This window comes from Alnus glutinosa, chromosome 14, assembly GCF_958979055.1.
Source record: "Alnus glutinosa chromosome 14, dhAlnGlut1.1, whole genome shotgun sequence".
Taxonomy (NCBI): domain Eukaryota; kingdom Viridiplantae; phylum Streptophyta; class Magnoliopsida; order Fagales; family Betulaceae; genus Alnus; species Alnus glutinosa.
In genome coordinates, this window is record NC_084899.1 from 21,280,706 (window position 1) to 21,294,593 (window position 13,888).

Genomic DNA, 13,888 nt, shown 5'->3' on the forward strand with positions numbered 1-13,888 from the left:
TTTTACTTCTACATTAACAACAATAAATCTAATTTATCATCTTGTAACTCTTGTCTCTTGAATGCTTGTAACTTTTGTCCCAATAATCACACGTACATTATCTCCAAGATCCCTCTTTGTAGAGATCTACTAAAGTTTAATTCCTTTTGCACGACCAAAAATGATTTATGAACCATTTGATTATTATTTTGATTAAAAGGTCTATAATAGACACGGACGGAATTAGAACTTTTTGTAAACTTAATTTTATACCAAGTCATAAATGTCTATAAAATTGTCTTTAAAAAAAACCTTATTTTCGAATACAAAAGTTTCTAGTTTGCTATAGACGTATACAAATAAAATAATAATAATAATAATAATAATAATAATAATAATAATAATTTGGCATTTCTTTGAATTATGCTCGAGGACGGTCTTTCATAGAATAAAATCCATCCATATATTATCATATATGTAGTAAAATCTTTAGCAATTTGTTTCTCAATATAAACTACTAATGATCTTCTAGATACTCATCTTCTATTTGGGGTGAAAAAATCTTTATTGACAGGCCCATAGTATATAAAAAATAATTTATTTTTTTTTTGGATGAATCAATACTTTATAAACCAAACTCAACAAAAAACATCACTCCAGTAAACACTGGATACAACAACCAACTAAGAGAACAAACTCTCTATACAACAACCTATCAACCAAAACAAATTACAGCATAGCCATCAACCAGAACAACTAAATCAGAAAACAAGACAACAGCAGTTTCACAAACGCCACTGCTGTGCAATGCTACCCGAGATGTTCTTCATCTTCCTACTAGATAGAACTTGAGCTCTAACCTCACCTTTAATCCGAGCAACAAGAGCTTCTTCAGTCAAAGGAATATTACCATAACAAAGGTCATTTCTCAGTCTCCATAGATGGTATATAGCTGCTGCCAAACAGAGCTTACAGAGAATATTCTGCATACTTTTACCCTTCAAATTGCAGCTTCAGACCAAAACATCATCACAGTGCACACAAGGGTTAGAAATACAACAAGCAACCATCAAACGACGCCAAACTCGTCTACAAAAACTACATTGAAAGAACAAATGATCAATCGATTCCTGGCACCCAAAACAAAACCGACATAAAGAATTTTCAGTAAATCCCCATTCACATATACATTCTTTGGTAGTAAGAGCATTCCTACAAACAAGCCATAAAATGAAAGCATGTCGAGGAATAGCCAACGGAAACCACACAACCTGCTACCAAGGGACCTCAGGGACTTTAGTCCTAAATATATATATATATATATAAGGTGATTAAAAGTATTTGGGGTTGCCAAAGAACCCCAACCATTAAGGTAGGCATGCCTCCTCCAGAATGCTTATTTGAGGGGGGCCGGATATAATTCTAAATAAAATCCCTCCCAGCACCCTATAGGTCCGTCATTGAGAATATATGAGCAGTAGGGCATTTTTTATACTCTTGGCAATTCGGGTCGGCAGGTCAGGTTCGTGTCAACCCGACTGACTCGATTACATAATCGGGTCTAACACGAACCCGACCCGATTATTAATCGGGTTGAAACCTGCAACCTGAACACGACCCGATTGTAAACCGGGTAACACGAACTCGACTCGAATAACACGATTCACTGATTCAGCTGCTGGGTCTTCCGTCTTCGTCGAATCGTCACTGACTCGCTGCTACCATCAAGAATCCAAGATTCAGATTTCAGAGTTTCAGACACGGGCTTGAAAATAGGACTTGCGTGTAGGCTGTAGCAGAGGACAACGAAGGGGTGCTAGAGACAGCCGCCCTTCCCCCTAAGCCTAAGTCAGACGCCATTCTCGACGTAGCAGAGAGAAACGCCATAGATGTCTTCAACTGAGCTGCCTTGGCCGAAACTGCCTTCACCGGAGGATTCGACTTCGCCAAAGCTGTCTTCGCCGTTGTGGTCTTGGCCGTAACTTTCGCCTGAGCACAAAGACCCTTTGCCGAAAGAGTTGCCTGGGCCTGAAAGACTTTCTCCGTGGCAGAGGAGGTTGATGTCGTCTTCAAATTGGTCTTCGATGTTCCTGCTAACACAGGAGAAGAGAGCCAACTTGGAACCTTAGCTAACTGGCGATTGGAAATTTGGAAGGACCAAGAGGCTCCTTCGCTCCTCCATCTTCGGCAGAGAAGACCTAAGGACTTCAGCATAACTCGGATTTAGGCGCATCATAACTCCTCCTTGACCCGACGACCCACATCACAAAATTCTTGTTTTTTTATTTTTTACCGTGTCATAATCGTGTTTGCGGGTCAACCCGCGGGTTGACCCACCAAACAAGATTATGAACGGGTCATAATCGGGTTGACCCGATTATGACTCGAACTCGATAATGCCAAATCTAAACCCTGTTTTTTCATGTCGTGTTCGTGTCGGGTTCGCGGGTTGTGTCAAAAATTGCCAACCCTAATTTTTTATGAATGATGGTGTATATATATATATTTGCAAAAAAACATTGATTAATAAAGATCAAATGAAACATATGAAATGTTTGTATCATATATAGGACCATAAAGTACATAGGAAAGTGCAAATAGTCTTAATTTGGTTTATGTTGTGCTTGTGTTAGACCAAATTTTTTTTGACATTATACATGTTTTAATTATCCAAAAAAATAAGAAATACATATTTTTAATTACTTTTTACCTGGTGAGAAAACAACGAACTAGTTACATTTCTTACCTGTTACAGGGGCAAATAAAAATGACAGAAATTATTTATGACTTATTTATCAAATATGATTTATTTCTCTTTCATTTTTCATAGGAATTCTTACTTTTCTGTCTATAAATGCATTTACATTTCTTTTAAGGAAAGAAAGAAGAGCTAGGTTGAAGAGGTTAACATTACTTTTCTTTTTTATGAAAATAGATATGCGCTTAGAGTTAGTCTAGAGAACTAAAGGAAAAATTGTGATTTTTTTATTTTTTTATTTTTTTGTAATTTGATTTCATTAACTAAAAAAAACAAAAAACATGTGGTAACTAACTATTTCAAGTAACTTCAAACAAGGATGGGAAAAAAAAAAAAAAGGTTAAATATCTTGAACCCTTCACAACTACCACTTATTTACACGTTGTCCCCACAAATTTCAACATCTTACATTAAACTCCCTTAAACTACTAATTCTTGGAAAACAACCTATTCCATTAGGCCAACTCGTTAAATCAGATGGAATCTCGATCATATGCACTTTTTAACCATAAAATTACGAAAATACCTTCAATTAAAACAAAAACTCAAAGTGCTAAAATAAAAAGAAGAAAAAGAAAAAAAGAGAGTGTTGGTCATCAAACCACTCATTGGGAAGGCTTGGCCACCCTTACAATCAAATTGGGGTGGCCAATACACCCCTAAGCACATTTTGGAGGTGGCTCAACCAAACCAGTGTATGGTGGATCGGCCACCCCGAAACACCTGGGGTGGAGAGAAGCATGTTTTGGGCAACCCCCCAAATCACATGGGGGTGGCGCAACACCTTCCATATGGAAAGAAGCCATCCGGATGCCCTGATATAAGGGTGTCTGGTAATAGTCGAAGAACTTATTCACTTTGCAAGTCCAAGCCGAAGGATTATCACAGTCAAAGTGAGGAAAGTTCATACTCAAGGCACAATTGTGAATATTTCGGTCACCCCAAGGATTATCATTAAAATCCTTGTCCTGATACCACCGATCATCTCTTTCCTCGCTGTGGTCTTGGTCAAAGTGGTGTCAATCATCCCAATCCTCAGGACGGTTTAGACCCAGAGGAACAAAAGGAGGTGGATGCCCCTAGTCACAGCCTTCAGGTGGACGCTCTGGAAGATAATTGTGCGGATTCGGGAGGACTATGTGAAGGAGCTCAGTGAGGTTAGTGAGTTTTTAGTCCACAGACATATTAAAGGTTATCTACTAACATAACATTATTTGATAGATTCTTGAAGCTGAAAAAGACAGGTACCATTGGCCACGGTAACAAAACAAGAGAGGAAAAAAAAAATTGGCAAGGGGAAGTTGAGAAATGAAGAATCGGTGGCTATGCTAATACCAACCGTAAGGTTCGTGGATAAAATGCAGCAAAAGATAAGCAAAAATGGCGAGAATGCAAGGAAGAAGATTATGAATCTGGATGGAATTTAGTAAAACATAGGATAAAGTTCTTCGAGAGGCCTGACTCTCCAAATAACTAATCAATTCTCAATATTATTTTCTTACCTTCCTCCTCTCTACAGCCCTCCTTAAATTGATTCTGTTGGATTATATTCCAACAAAATTCTACAGCAAAGCTTAAAATGCAGCATGGGCGCATGCTGTACAAGATACCAAAACACTCACTCTAGTACTCTACAACATAAAACGCAAAAGCAAGCTTCCCTTTAGAATCTTCTATCTTCTTCCCATTAAATTACTTTAACCATACTTCCCATAATGCATACGTCCATTATCTCTATCACCGAGTATGCCCATAACACCACCCACAAGCGTGTTTCAAGCAACCCCGAATCACATAAGGGTGGCTCAACCACCCCAAACCACATGGGGTTGATCCTGCTGCCACACTGAGTGTTCAGGTACCCTCAGGGGTGGCTTCTTTCTCTTTCTTTCTTTCCTTTTTTTTTTTTTTAGCTGAACACTTGACTAACGGATGAAGTTTTTTGCCAACGACTAGTAATTGAAGAAAGTTGACTGTGATAGGTGGTATTTCATGAGAATATGTAAATAAGTGACTTGAGAAAGATAATTAACCAAAAAATAAAAACTTTCAAGCAGGAATGGAACTTTAAATTAGGCCTGTCCCTGATAATAGGGATTGCACCTCGTTTTTATGGCAGCGCAGTGAGCTGATGACAACCTTCCGTGGGCTTTTACCACAAAACGAACACAAAAATGGCCCAAACAAGACTTCTAATTTATGGTCCAAACAAGACTTCTACCTGAAGCTCAAAATGAAATTTCTGATCCACCCGAACCCTATGGTGGAAGAGGACCTCCAAGAAGAGGAGAGAGAGGAGGTGTTGAGTAACTAGATAGGTCATGTTTGGACGTAGAGAGCTTTGAGAGTCCAAAACCGAGACACAAATGTGAATAAACAAGGCCCACAAAAGGCTAAGTATTTTTACACAACATTAACTTCTTTTAATTAACTATTGAATATTTATGGCTCACGTATAAGAAAACAAATTCAATAATTAATCATTAAAAAAAAAAATAACTAATTAAAATTGTGTAACAGTAGTGTAAAAATTGAACAACAAACGATACTCTTATAATGCATGTGCTTCAAAGGGCTTAGTTAATCCAGAAATTTTTCCCCCAAACGATTGGAAGAATTCCTCATTGCCATGCATTTTTAGACCAATGAACTCAACCGCACGGAAAAGGCAAGAAATTTAAAAGCAAACAAATAAAACTAGAACGAAGTATATTTTTAACTGAAAACACTACGAACAAACATTTGAAAGCCAAGGTTTAGAACCACCAAGCTCGGTCAAAAAACATAATTCTCAATAAAAGATACCCAGATCCGCAAGTTGCATAGCAAACATTTGCAAGTTATACTCAAAGGTGTTTCATACTCAGAACAATGGAACACCCAAAAGAAGTCTTGAAATCTAAAGAACAATTAAAAGGTCCTTAACCTATCTATCGCGATCCAGACAAAACTCACTCATCCAAAGGATCATACAATGCATCTCAGAGACCTAAGCAGCAACCGATGGCTTAGAAGCTCCAGAGAGCCTGGATCTCCTTTTTGCTAAGCTCTCACTACGGCGTTCACGCTGCTCCTTCAAGCGAGTGGCAAGAAGCTTCTGATACTCAGCTGCCTCTGACTTGGCCTTTGCAATTCTCTTCTTCTTGTCTGCAATCCTTGCTCGCTTCCTCTGTAAGGTCAAAGGAGTCACTAGCCTCTGAATCTTGGGAGCTTTGCTGCACTTCTTGCCTGAATAAAAAAAAAAATAGGACACATTTTTTAATAGCTGATGACCAACCAATGAAATTAAAATTTTCTTGAAAAAAAATTAGTATCTTGACCTCAGTTGACTAGAAGGGCAATTAATAGACTAATTGGTTATCAGCACTCACCAGACTTGGTTGTGAAGGTTCTGCGGTATGTGTTGACATACTTCCTAACGTCATCATCTTTGGAGAGGTTGAACAGCTTCCTGATCTTTGATGCCCTCTTTGGACCTCTCATTCTTGGCTTCTCAGCATCAGTTAGTCCAGGAAGGTCATTGTCACCTTTCTTCACAATAACCAAGTTCAAAACTGAGAGGTCTGGACTAACAATGCATCCACGAACAGACTTCCTTCGGCGCTCTCCATTCCTCCTGCCATAACCACGGAAGCAAGCAGTTCCTGTTCAACCAAACTCTACACCAATCAGCATTACTATGATAAAAGATGCACCAAAAATGAAGTTTGCCAACCAGGCTACTTTACAAATGACGACAACAGAATTCCAAAACTTGGCTGGCAACGCACTATTAATCCACTCAAGCAACAAGAACACACAAGTGATACACAACAAACAAACCTCTGTGGAGCAAAAGACGAACACGGCCAGGAGTCAAAACTCCTTGCTTCATTGGAAAACCCTGCTTGTCACAGCCTCCCATAATTTTGAATACATAGCCACTGAACTCCTGCCAGGAAAAAAAAACATAGAAAATACTTCAATACCACATAACTTGAAATATAACACATAGCAAAAGACTGAAAAGAAAACTTGGATAAACATACATCACCCAGTGCATCTCCATTGACTTCTTGTGAGATCCTTTTGTCCCAAAATGCTCGGCTGCAATAATAATTTACAAGTAGGGAATTTTTGGTTACTTCTCAATTCCAACATAAAAGAGGAAAAAACTAAAACGGACATACATCTGTTCCATACCTACACAAACAAACACAAGTGTATACATATATGCCTATGATGAACCATATACATGCATGCATACATGTTCAATCAATCCCAGGAACTGTGAATTGTTCACATGACAAATCAATCTATCATTGACATATAAGACATTATCACAAAATTGAAACGGATATGGATGACATCAGAGAACCAATTTCATGGCTTTACATATTATATTCGTACTTTTCATTGCACTCTCTCAGCAGCCAAACAACCCCATGCTTCTGAGTCCAAATTTATACACAATCCCATTCCCGTTCAAGTAAAAAGATATTTAAATCCCATGCAACCATTTTATCACCATAGCTAAGATTTAAGTGCATAGGTTCCATTTGTTGAAATAATTACTGAATACATTAACCGTTAATTAGTCAACCTATAACTATTTGATGAAGAGTATCAAAATTAAGAAGGAATTGACTTAGCAGACGCCATTCTACTGTTTAATTACCACTAAACCACACTCTCATTCTAGCCTATAATAATTAACAGATTCTACTAAGAGTTGTGAACCCCTGATAAAGTTGGAATCTATTAGTGTTTTTTTTTAAGAATAATAAATTATTAGAAGAAGAAAACTAAGAGGGGTTGAAAATTTACAAGTTAACAAAATCTACGAGATTAGAAGAAGAGAAATTAGGAACAAAAGTTATAGCCCAATCTAACGAGGGAACACAAAAAGAAGGGTTTTATGTGGAGCACACTACCCTAGACTTGCTGCCCTCGAAAAGAAGTCAATTTTTTTCTCCAAATGCTCCACATAAGTAAAGTAGGAATGACTTTAAAGTTCAAATCTATTTGTTACAGCACTACCACTGTGTTTCTTTCAGAACTTGGCCTTCAAGAACGACAGTGATATTAGTCAAGACTATAGCTTAACTAGAAACCAGTGTCTCAAATTGAACTCCCTAAACAATTGATGCATGTGGTTTCCAAGTGATTGCCTGCATAATTTTCTGGGGGGAGAAAGCGTTTCTGCAATCTCATTTATTGTTTTAAGATCGACCAGTTGTTCTACTCTCTAGAATTTGTAAGGCCATCAGTCTAGATCATACTCGCAATGCAGTATCAAATCAGAACACAAAAACAAGCACAACACCATGAAAACACAAAACGAAAACGGGATAAAAATCGAAAAGCAAGGAATAAATAAGATTGCAGAAACGAGGGTTTCGTACAGTTTGGTATCGTCGTCGATTTCGAGCTTCTTCTGGCACCCAGTGGTGGGGTTTGCGATGTTGAACTGAAACAAAAAGGAAACAAGAAGCGATAACAGAAGAAGCGGTGAGAGAGAGAGAGCTTAGGGTTTCAACGGAAGAGAGAAGGATTTGAAATTCATAGAAAAGAACCTTCATTTTCGACGGACTCGCTCGCTACGGCCGCAGAGAGATGAGAAATGCCGCCTCTGCCTCGTGCTCTTGCTCCACTGCGCGCTCCTTCTACCGATTTTAGGGTTTTTGGGTTGCGGCTTAGAGGCATTATAAAGAACGAACAGAGCGGTGAGTTGTACCAGGGAATTTAGACCCTACACGTGGATGGTGGATGTAACCGACTTAAACTTGGGTTTGCGGGTATTTAACAAATGGACCCTGTTGGCCCTTTAATTCAAATTAGCGTGGGACGTCGAGGAAAGAAGAATGGTGCCGTAGAGTGAGTGGTTTCCATCTACTCAAATTATTTTTCTAAATTTAAAGGGAATTTAGGTAGGTAATTGTGAGAGATTATTTATAAAATTCATTTGATCAAATAAAAATTATATTGTTCAATCACTTATATAGTCAGATGGATCCCATAAGTAGTCTCTCACAATCACATGTTCAAATTCGAGCAGATAATTTAAAAGAATCCTAATCCGTTTTCATCTGAGTAGTAAAAAATCGTTAGAATTTATTATATGTCCATTGGTATGAGTTACGGGTGGATTTTTAGTCTCTAATTTCAAGCAGCGTGAATATCAAATTCTTTATCAGCACATATGCAGACGAACAATAAAATATGATTTGGCAGAGACGGATATTATCCGCTACCCATTTATATTAAAAATAATAATTTTGTTTTATTAAACTAAAACGTCTCTTTAGGAAGAAGAGCAATGTATCCGTTAGGTTTTTATTAACAAATTGAAACAACTTGTACACAACATAGAGGTTTATCGGTGTTATAGTTTTTTTTTATATATTTATTTGTATTGTCCAAATTTTATCAATATATGCTTTTTTACGGATTATAATTCAACTTATAAATATGTATTTCCTAATGTTTACAATTCAATTTGTGAAATTATGATAGATCACTATTGAATTTTGATCCAATGGTGATTTTAAAAGCCACGTCAATTTTGGGGGGACAAAATGAGGACAAGAAGGTGATATGTAGCATTACTCTAATACAAATTCACAAGTCTATTTCGTTCAAAAATTGAGCTTTTTTTAAATAAAAAAAAAAAAACAACTATGCTTTTTCTTTTTTCTTTTTTAAAAAATAAAAATGTAAAGTTCACATACTCCCTCAAATTACCATCCAATTGACAATATCTTCCCCAAACTTTCAATTTTGAAAATGTCTCTCTCCAAACTATCAAAAATTGTCAATGTTTCGCAAATTACGAAAATACCCTTAATAAAATAAAATAAAATAAAAATACTAAAAAAATTCAGAAGAAAAAAAGAAACTAAAACTAAAAAAATAAATACATAACAACCAAGGGAGGCCAAATTAAAAAATAACAAATAAAATTAAAAGTTCTCTTTTAAAAAAAAAAATTGTTTTTTTTTTAAGAAATTAAAAATTTTCGTTTTTTAAAACAATTAAAAGTTTATTTTTTTAATAATAATTTTCCTTTAAAAAAAATATTTTTTTTCTTTTTTCGAATTTATAGGGGTATTTTTCTTTTATTGAAGAAATTTTAAGTTCATTTTGTCTTTTTGCTGCCTTTGGAGGACATTGAAAATTTTTTGGTAGCTTGGAGAAATTATTAATTGGGGAGTAATGTGAGGGGTATGTGGATTTTTTCCCAAAAAACAAATTAAAAAAAAAAAACAAAAAAGAAGCCCAAAAAAGAGTACAATATGCAAAGCAAATGTCATGCGTAGTTATTACAAAAAAAGGGCTCGCACGTGTGCGATTATGGACGGATACAGCAAAGTGCAAATGCAAATACTAAAATTTCCTCTCTACAATGTGCGAATGTGGATATAAAATAAGAGACCCTACTATGGAGTATAATTTTAGCAATTTTGTTCAATCCCCCAGTCCAAACCAAACAAATAAAGATGTCTTCAAATTGAATATTTAGTCTATTAACATATAGTATGAATAGACTAAATATTTAATTGATATACGTTCTTAGAGCATGTGATTCTCATATTTAAAATGCATGTAAAAATCACATGTTTTGAGGACAAATGTCAATTTTGTAAACTGAATTAGGAAAATTTCTTCCAACTTATTTTGTAGGAAAAACTTTATCCAAAGATTAATTTAAAATAAATAAATAAATAAAAAATAAGAGGAAGCAAATTTTCTTAAGTCTTATACAAATTATGTTTGGTAACCACCCTCCCCTCCCCTTATTTTTCACTTCTCCTCCCCCCAAAAAAAAAAAAAATGAAAAAGAAAAAGTCAACTTCAAAAACTTTAATTTTGTTTTTATTTTTTTATTTTTTATATCACATCAATAATTATTTTATTACTATTCAAATAAAAAACAAAAACCACTACAAAACAAAACAAAACATTTTCATTTTTCCATACAAATTCTTTATACTTTATATTATATCAATCGCTTCTTAAAATACTAGCAACAATCTCCCTACTATTTTCCCTATATTTAATTAACAAAATTACTTTTTATTTTCCTATGATTAAAAAAATCTCACAATACATTTCTTTAATTTTTACTATATCATTTTTTTTTACCTTATTTTATTATTTTTTTCTCTTTCTTACTTTTAATTTTTTTTATCCATTTATTTTCTTCTCTCGTCTTCTCCGACTGATGACAAGAAGAAAAGTGACAGTTAATGACAAAACCCTCCATAATGATAAAAAATCATCTTCCAAAATCATTCACAGCCCAATCCTCACAATTATTAAATCCAGTACCACCCACCGGTCGATCAACCGAAGATCCACCATAAAATCACCCATGCTTCGCCGGAAATCGCCTCACTTGGGATCACTGGTGGCGACCCACCGACGATCGGCTCCTTTGAGTTCACGGGTTCTGGCGATCTCCCTCTCCGTCTGTATCTCTCTCTCTCCGGATTCATTCTCTCAAACTCCCTCTCTCCCTCTCTCTCTGATCTCTTGGATTTTCTCTCAGTATTTCATGGTCTCTCTCTTTTGTCTTACCCTTTATTCTTCCTGAAAGAAATAACGAGTAAAAGAAAGGAAACACAAAAGATGTGAAGGAGATGAAGGAGACGAAGTGAAGCAGATGAATGAGACGAAGTGATGCGTGAAGCCAACCGTGAAGGAGAGAGAGAGTCAAAGAGACGGATTTTTTTCATTAAAAAAAGTGATTGGAAGCTACAGTACTACCCAACCAAAAAATCTAAATTTGGGGTATTTATTTGTGGGGCGATTTTTGTGAGTTTTTGTAAATTTTTTTCTTATAATTAAGAAAGGGAACCAATATATAGGGAGATTATTACTAGTGCTCTTATTACTACTAAAAAAAATTCACATCTCTTTACCAAATACACCAAATGTACCAAGATACGTAGGATGTACGAGGTGGTGAATCTCGTAGGAGAGTTTAATTGTAATTTTTTTTTCAAAAAAAAGTGAGTTCACCCGAGCCCCACAAACTATCAAAGAGTACCAAAAGACCCATTTTGTCGAAATATTTTTATAATATATATGCCACGTGTCATATTTTCAATTAGAAAATAATAAAATTTAAAAATCAAAGAAAAATTAAAAATATTCAAAAAAACAAGTTTTCAAATTACAGGTAATAAGGTGGGTTTTAAAAAATACATAATTTTAAAGATTAAATTGTGGTTTAAAATGATGAATTGCAATTTTATCAAATATTTAACTGCACTTTTAAAAGACATATATTTATTAGTTACATTTTAAAATTGCTATATTTTTAGACGGGTAGGCCAAACGGACCAGAAATAAAAAAGCCGGTTTTTATTTTTATTTTATTTATTTATTTTTTATTTTATTTTATTTTTTAAAAAAAAACAAGTATTTTTAAAATTGTTATCAAACGAGGTTACATAATTTTTCATCGCGGCTTTGTTCATGCAATTGAAATGAGGTGTGCAGGCTGGAATTAGTATTGGACACTAGTATAGATAGAAGAATTCAAGAACAAATTTGCTTATCAGAATCACTACTCTTTTATTACTTTTATATAAATTAGAATTAATAAAAAACCGTTATAGACGGCCTGAATTTCACATAAATTTGAACAATCTAAAAGGGGATTGCGGGCCCATTTGTCCCGGATAAATAGGTTTTACATCCTAGGCTTCCCGAAAATAGGTGAACCTCATAACTTCCTCTCTTAAGCTGTTCGAATTTTTGTGAAATTTGAGTAGTCGAATAGTAGGTGATTTTCATCCCAATTTTACCCTTACAAACTCATAAATTTTGGTAAGCTTAAGAGATGAGGTTGTATATAGATTATATAACATTTTTTTTAATTAAATTATTAAATTAATCATTTCTATCGACTTAAACTTTTAAGATAATTGAATATTTAAATCCCCATGCAATGTACTAACAAGTAGGTAAAATACATGTTCCAACTTCCAATCATCATATGATGACACTGAGATATACCCTACTTTAAAAATATATAATTTATATGTTAAAGTATTAATTAAATGATTAAATTATCAACACAATTTTATAAGTGTGGTTTCGTGGAAGACATGTTCCAATCATTATGTGAAAACAGTTCTCCAAATTGGGTTGAATGAGAGAAAATTCCTCTAATATTTGGTCCATCAATTAAACTAGCCTTTGTATTTAGAACATGTGATTCTACTTAAAATGGATGATAGAATTACATGCTCCATTAAAAATACATATGAGAATTAAAAATGTATGTAAAAATTTTATGCTCTAAAGACAAATGTTAATTTAATAGATTGAGAGCATTTCTAGTAAACTCATTAAAATAGTTTTTAAGATATTTTGGTGAGCCAAATTACTAAAAATTACAAAAAATAATTATAATAAAAAATGTCTCCAATAGGCAATCCCTCAACAGAATGGTAATTTTTGTTTAGTGAGTGAACAATACTCACTTCACTTACCGAAAAAATAAAAAATAATAAAATTTCCCTTTCCCTTATTTATTTTTCACATTCAAATCAAGCGTTCATTTTTCACACTCTGATTCTCAACATTTATATTGAAAGCATATGACATTTTTTTGAAAAATATGACAGTTAGGATAAGATAAATATTCAAAAATATGATTGTTAGAATAAGACACATTCATAAATATGACCGTTAGGAAAAGACACATTTAAAAATATAAATGTTAGAGAAAGAATAAAGAAATCTTTGAAAAATAAGATTTAAATCTAATAATGAAAGTAGATACTTAATGGTGAGGCTATTGGAGATGCTTTAAAAAAGTGAATAACTAAAATAGAAAAATGTGATTTTTAGCTATTTTGGTTAGTAAAATATGGTGAGACTATTGAGAATGCTCAGAGTAATGCTACATACTACACCCCCATCTCATTGAACTGATATGACAGTGGCCATCAGTACTTTATTTTTATTTTTTTATTAATTTTTTTCCTTAACAATGGTTGATGAGCGCTGCCACATCAGGCTAGTAATATGAGAGGAATAATGATGTAGCATATAGCATTTTTCTAGACTGAATTGAAAAAAAATAAATTATTCTACCCAATTTAGAGAAAAAAAATTTTAAAAAAAAAATCGCAATTTACAGGATATTCAGTAGTG

General features: G+C 34.4%; 1 protein-coding gene across 1 annotated transcript; it reads right to left on the reverse strand.

Moving 5' to 3' along the window:
* Positions 1-5,508: 5,508 nt before the first annotated feature.
* Positions 5,509-8,440, reverse strand: LOC133858026 (small ribosomal subunit protein eS6-like). Its single transcript, XM_062293439.1, has 6 exons — positions 8,293-8,440; positions 8,122-8,186; positions 6,766-6,823; positions 6,560-6,668; positions 6,109-6,381; positions 5,509-5,965 (listed from the first exon to the last, which is right to left on the reverse strand). The coding sequence occupies exons 1-6, from the start codon at positions 8,296-8,298 to the stop codon at positions 5,727-5,729; spliced, it is 750 nt and encodes a 249-aa protein (XP_062149423.1). The 5' UTR covers positions 8,299-8,440; the 3' UTR covers positions 5,509-5,726.
* Positions 8,441-13,888: the final 5,448 nt, after the last annotated feature.

What these genes read in the sequence shown, in the direction of transcription:
- LOC133858026 (XM_062293439.1), bottom strand. An exon ending in ATGGAGATGCACTGGGTGAT is followed by an intron (nt 6,669 to 6,765) that starts GTATGTTTATCC and finishes TTTTCCTGGCAG; the next exon opens with GAGTTCAGTGGCTATGTATT. An exon ending in AACCTTCACAACCAAGTCTG is followed by an intron (nt 5,966 to 6,108) that starts GTGAGTGCTGAT and finishes TTTTTTATTCAG; the next exon opens with GCAAGAAGTGCAGCAAAGCT.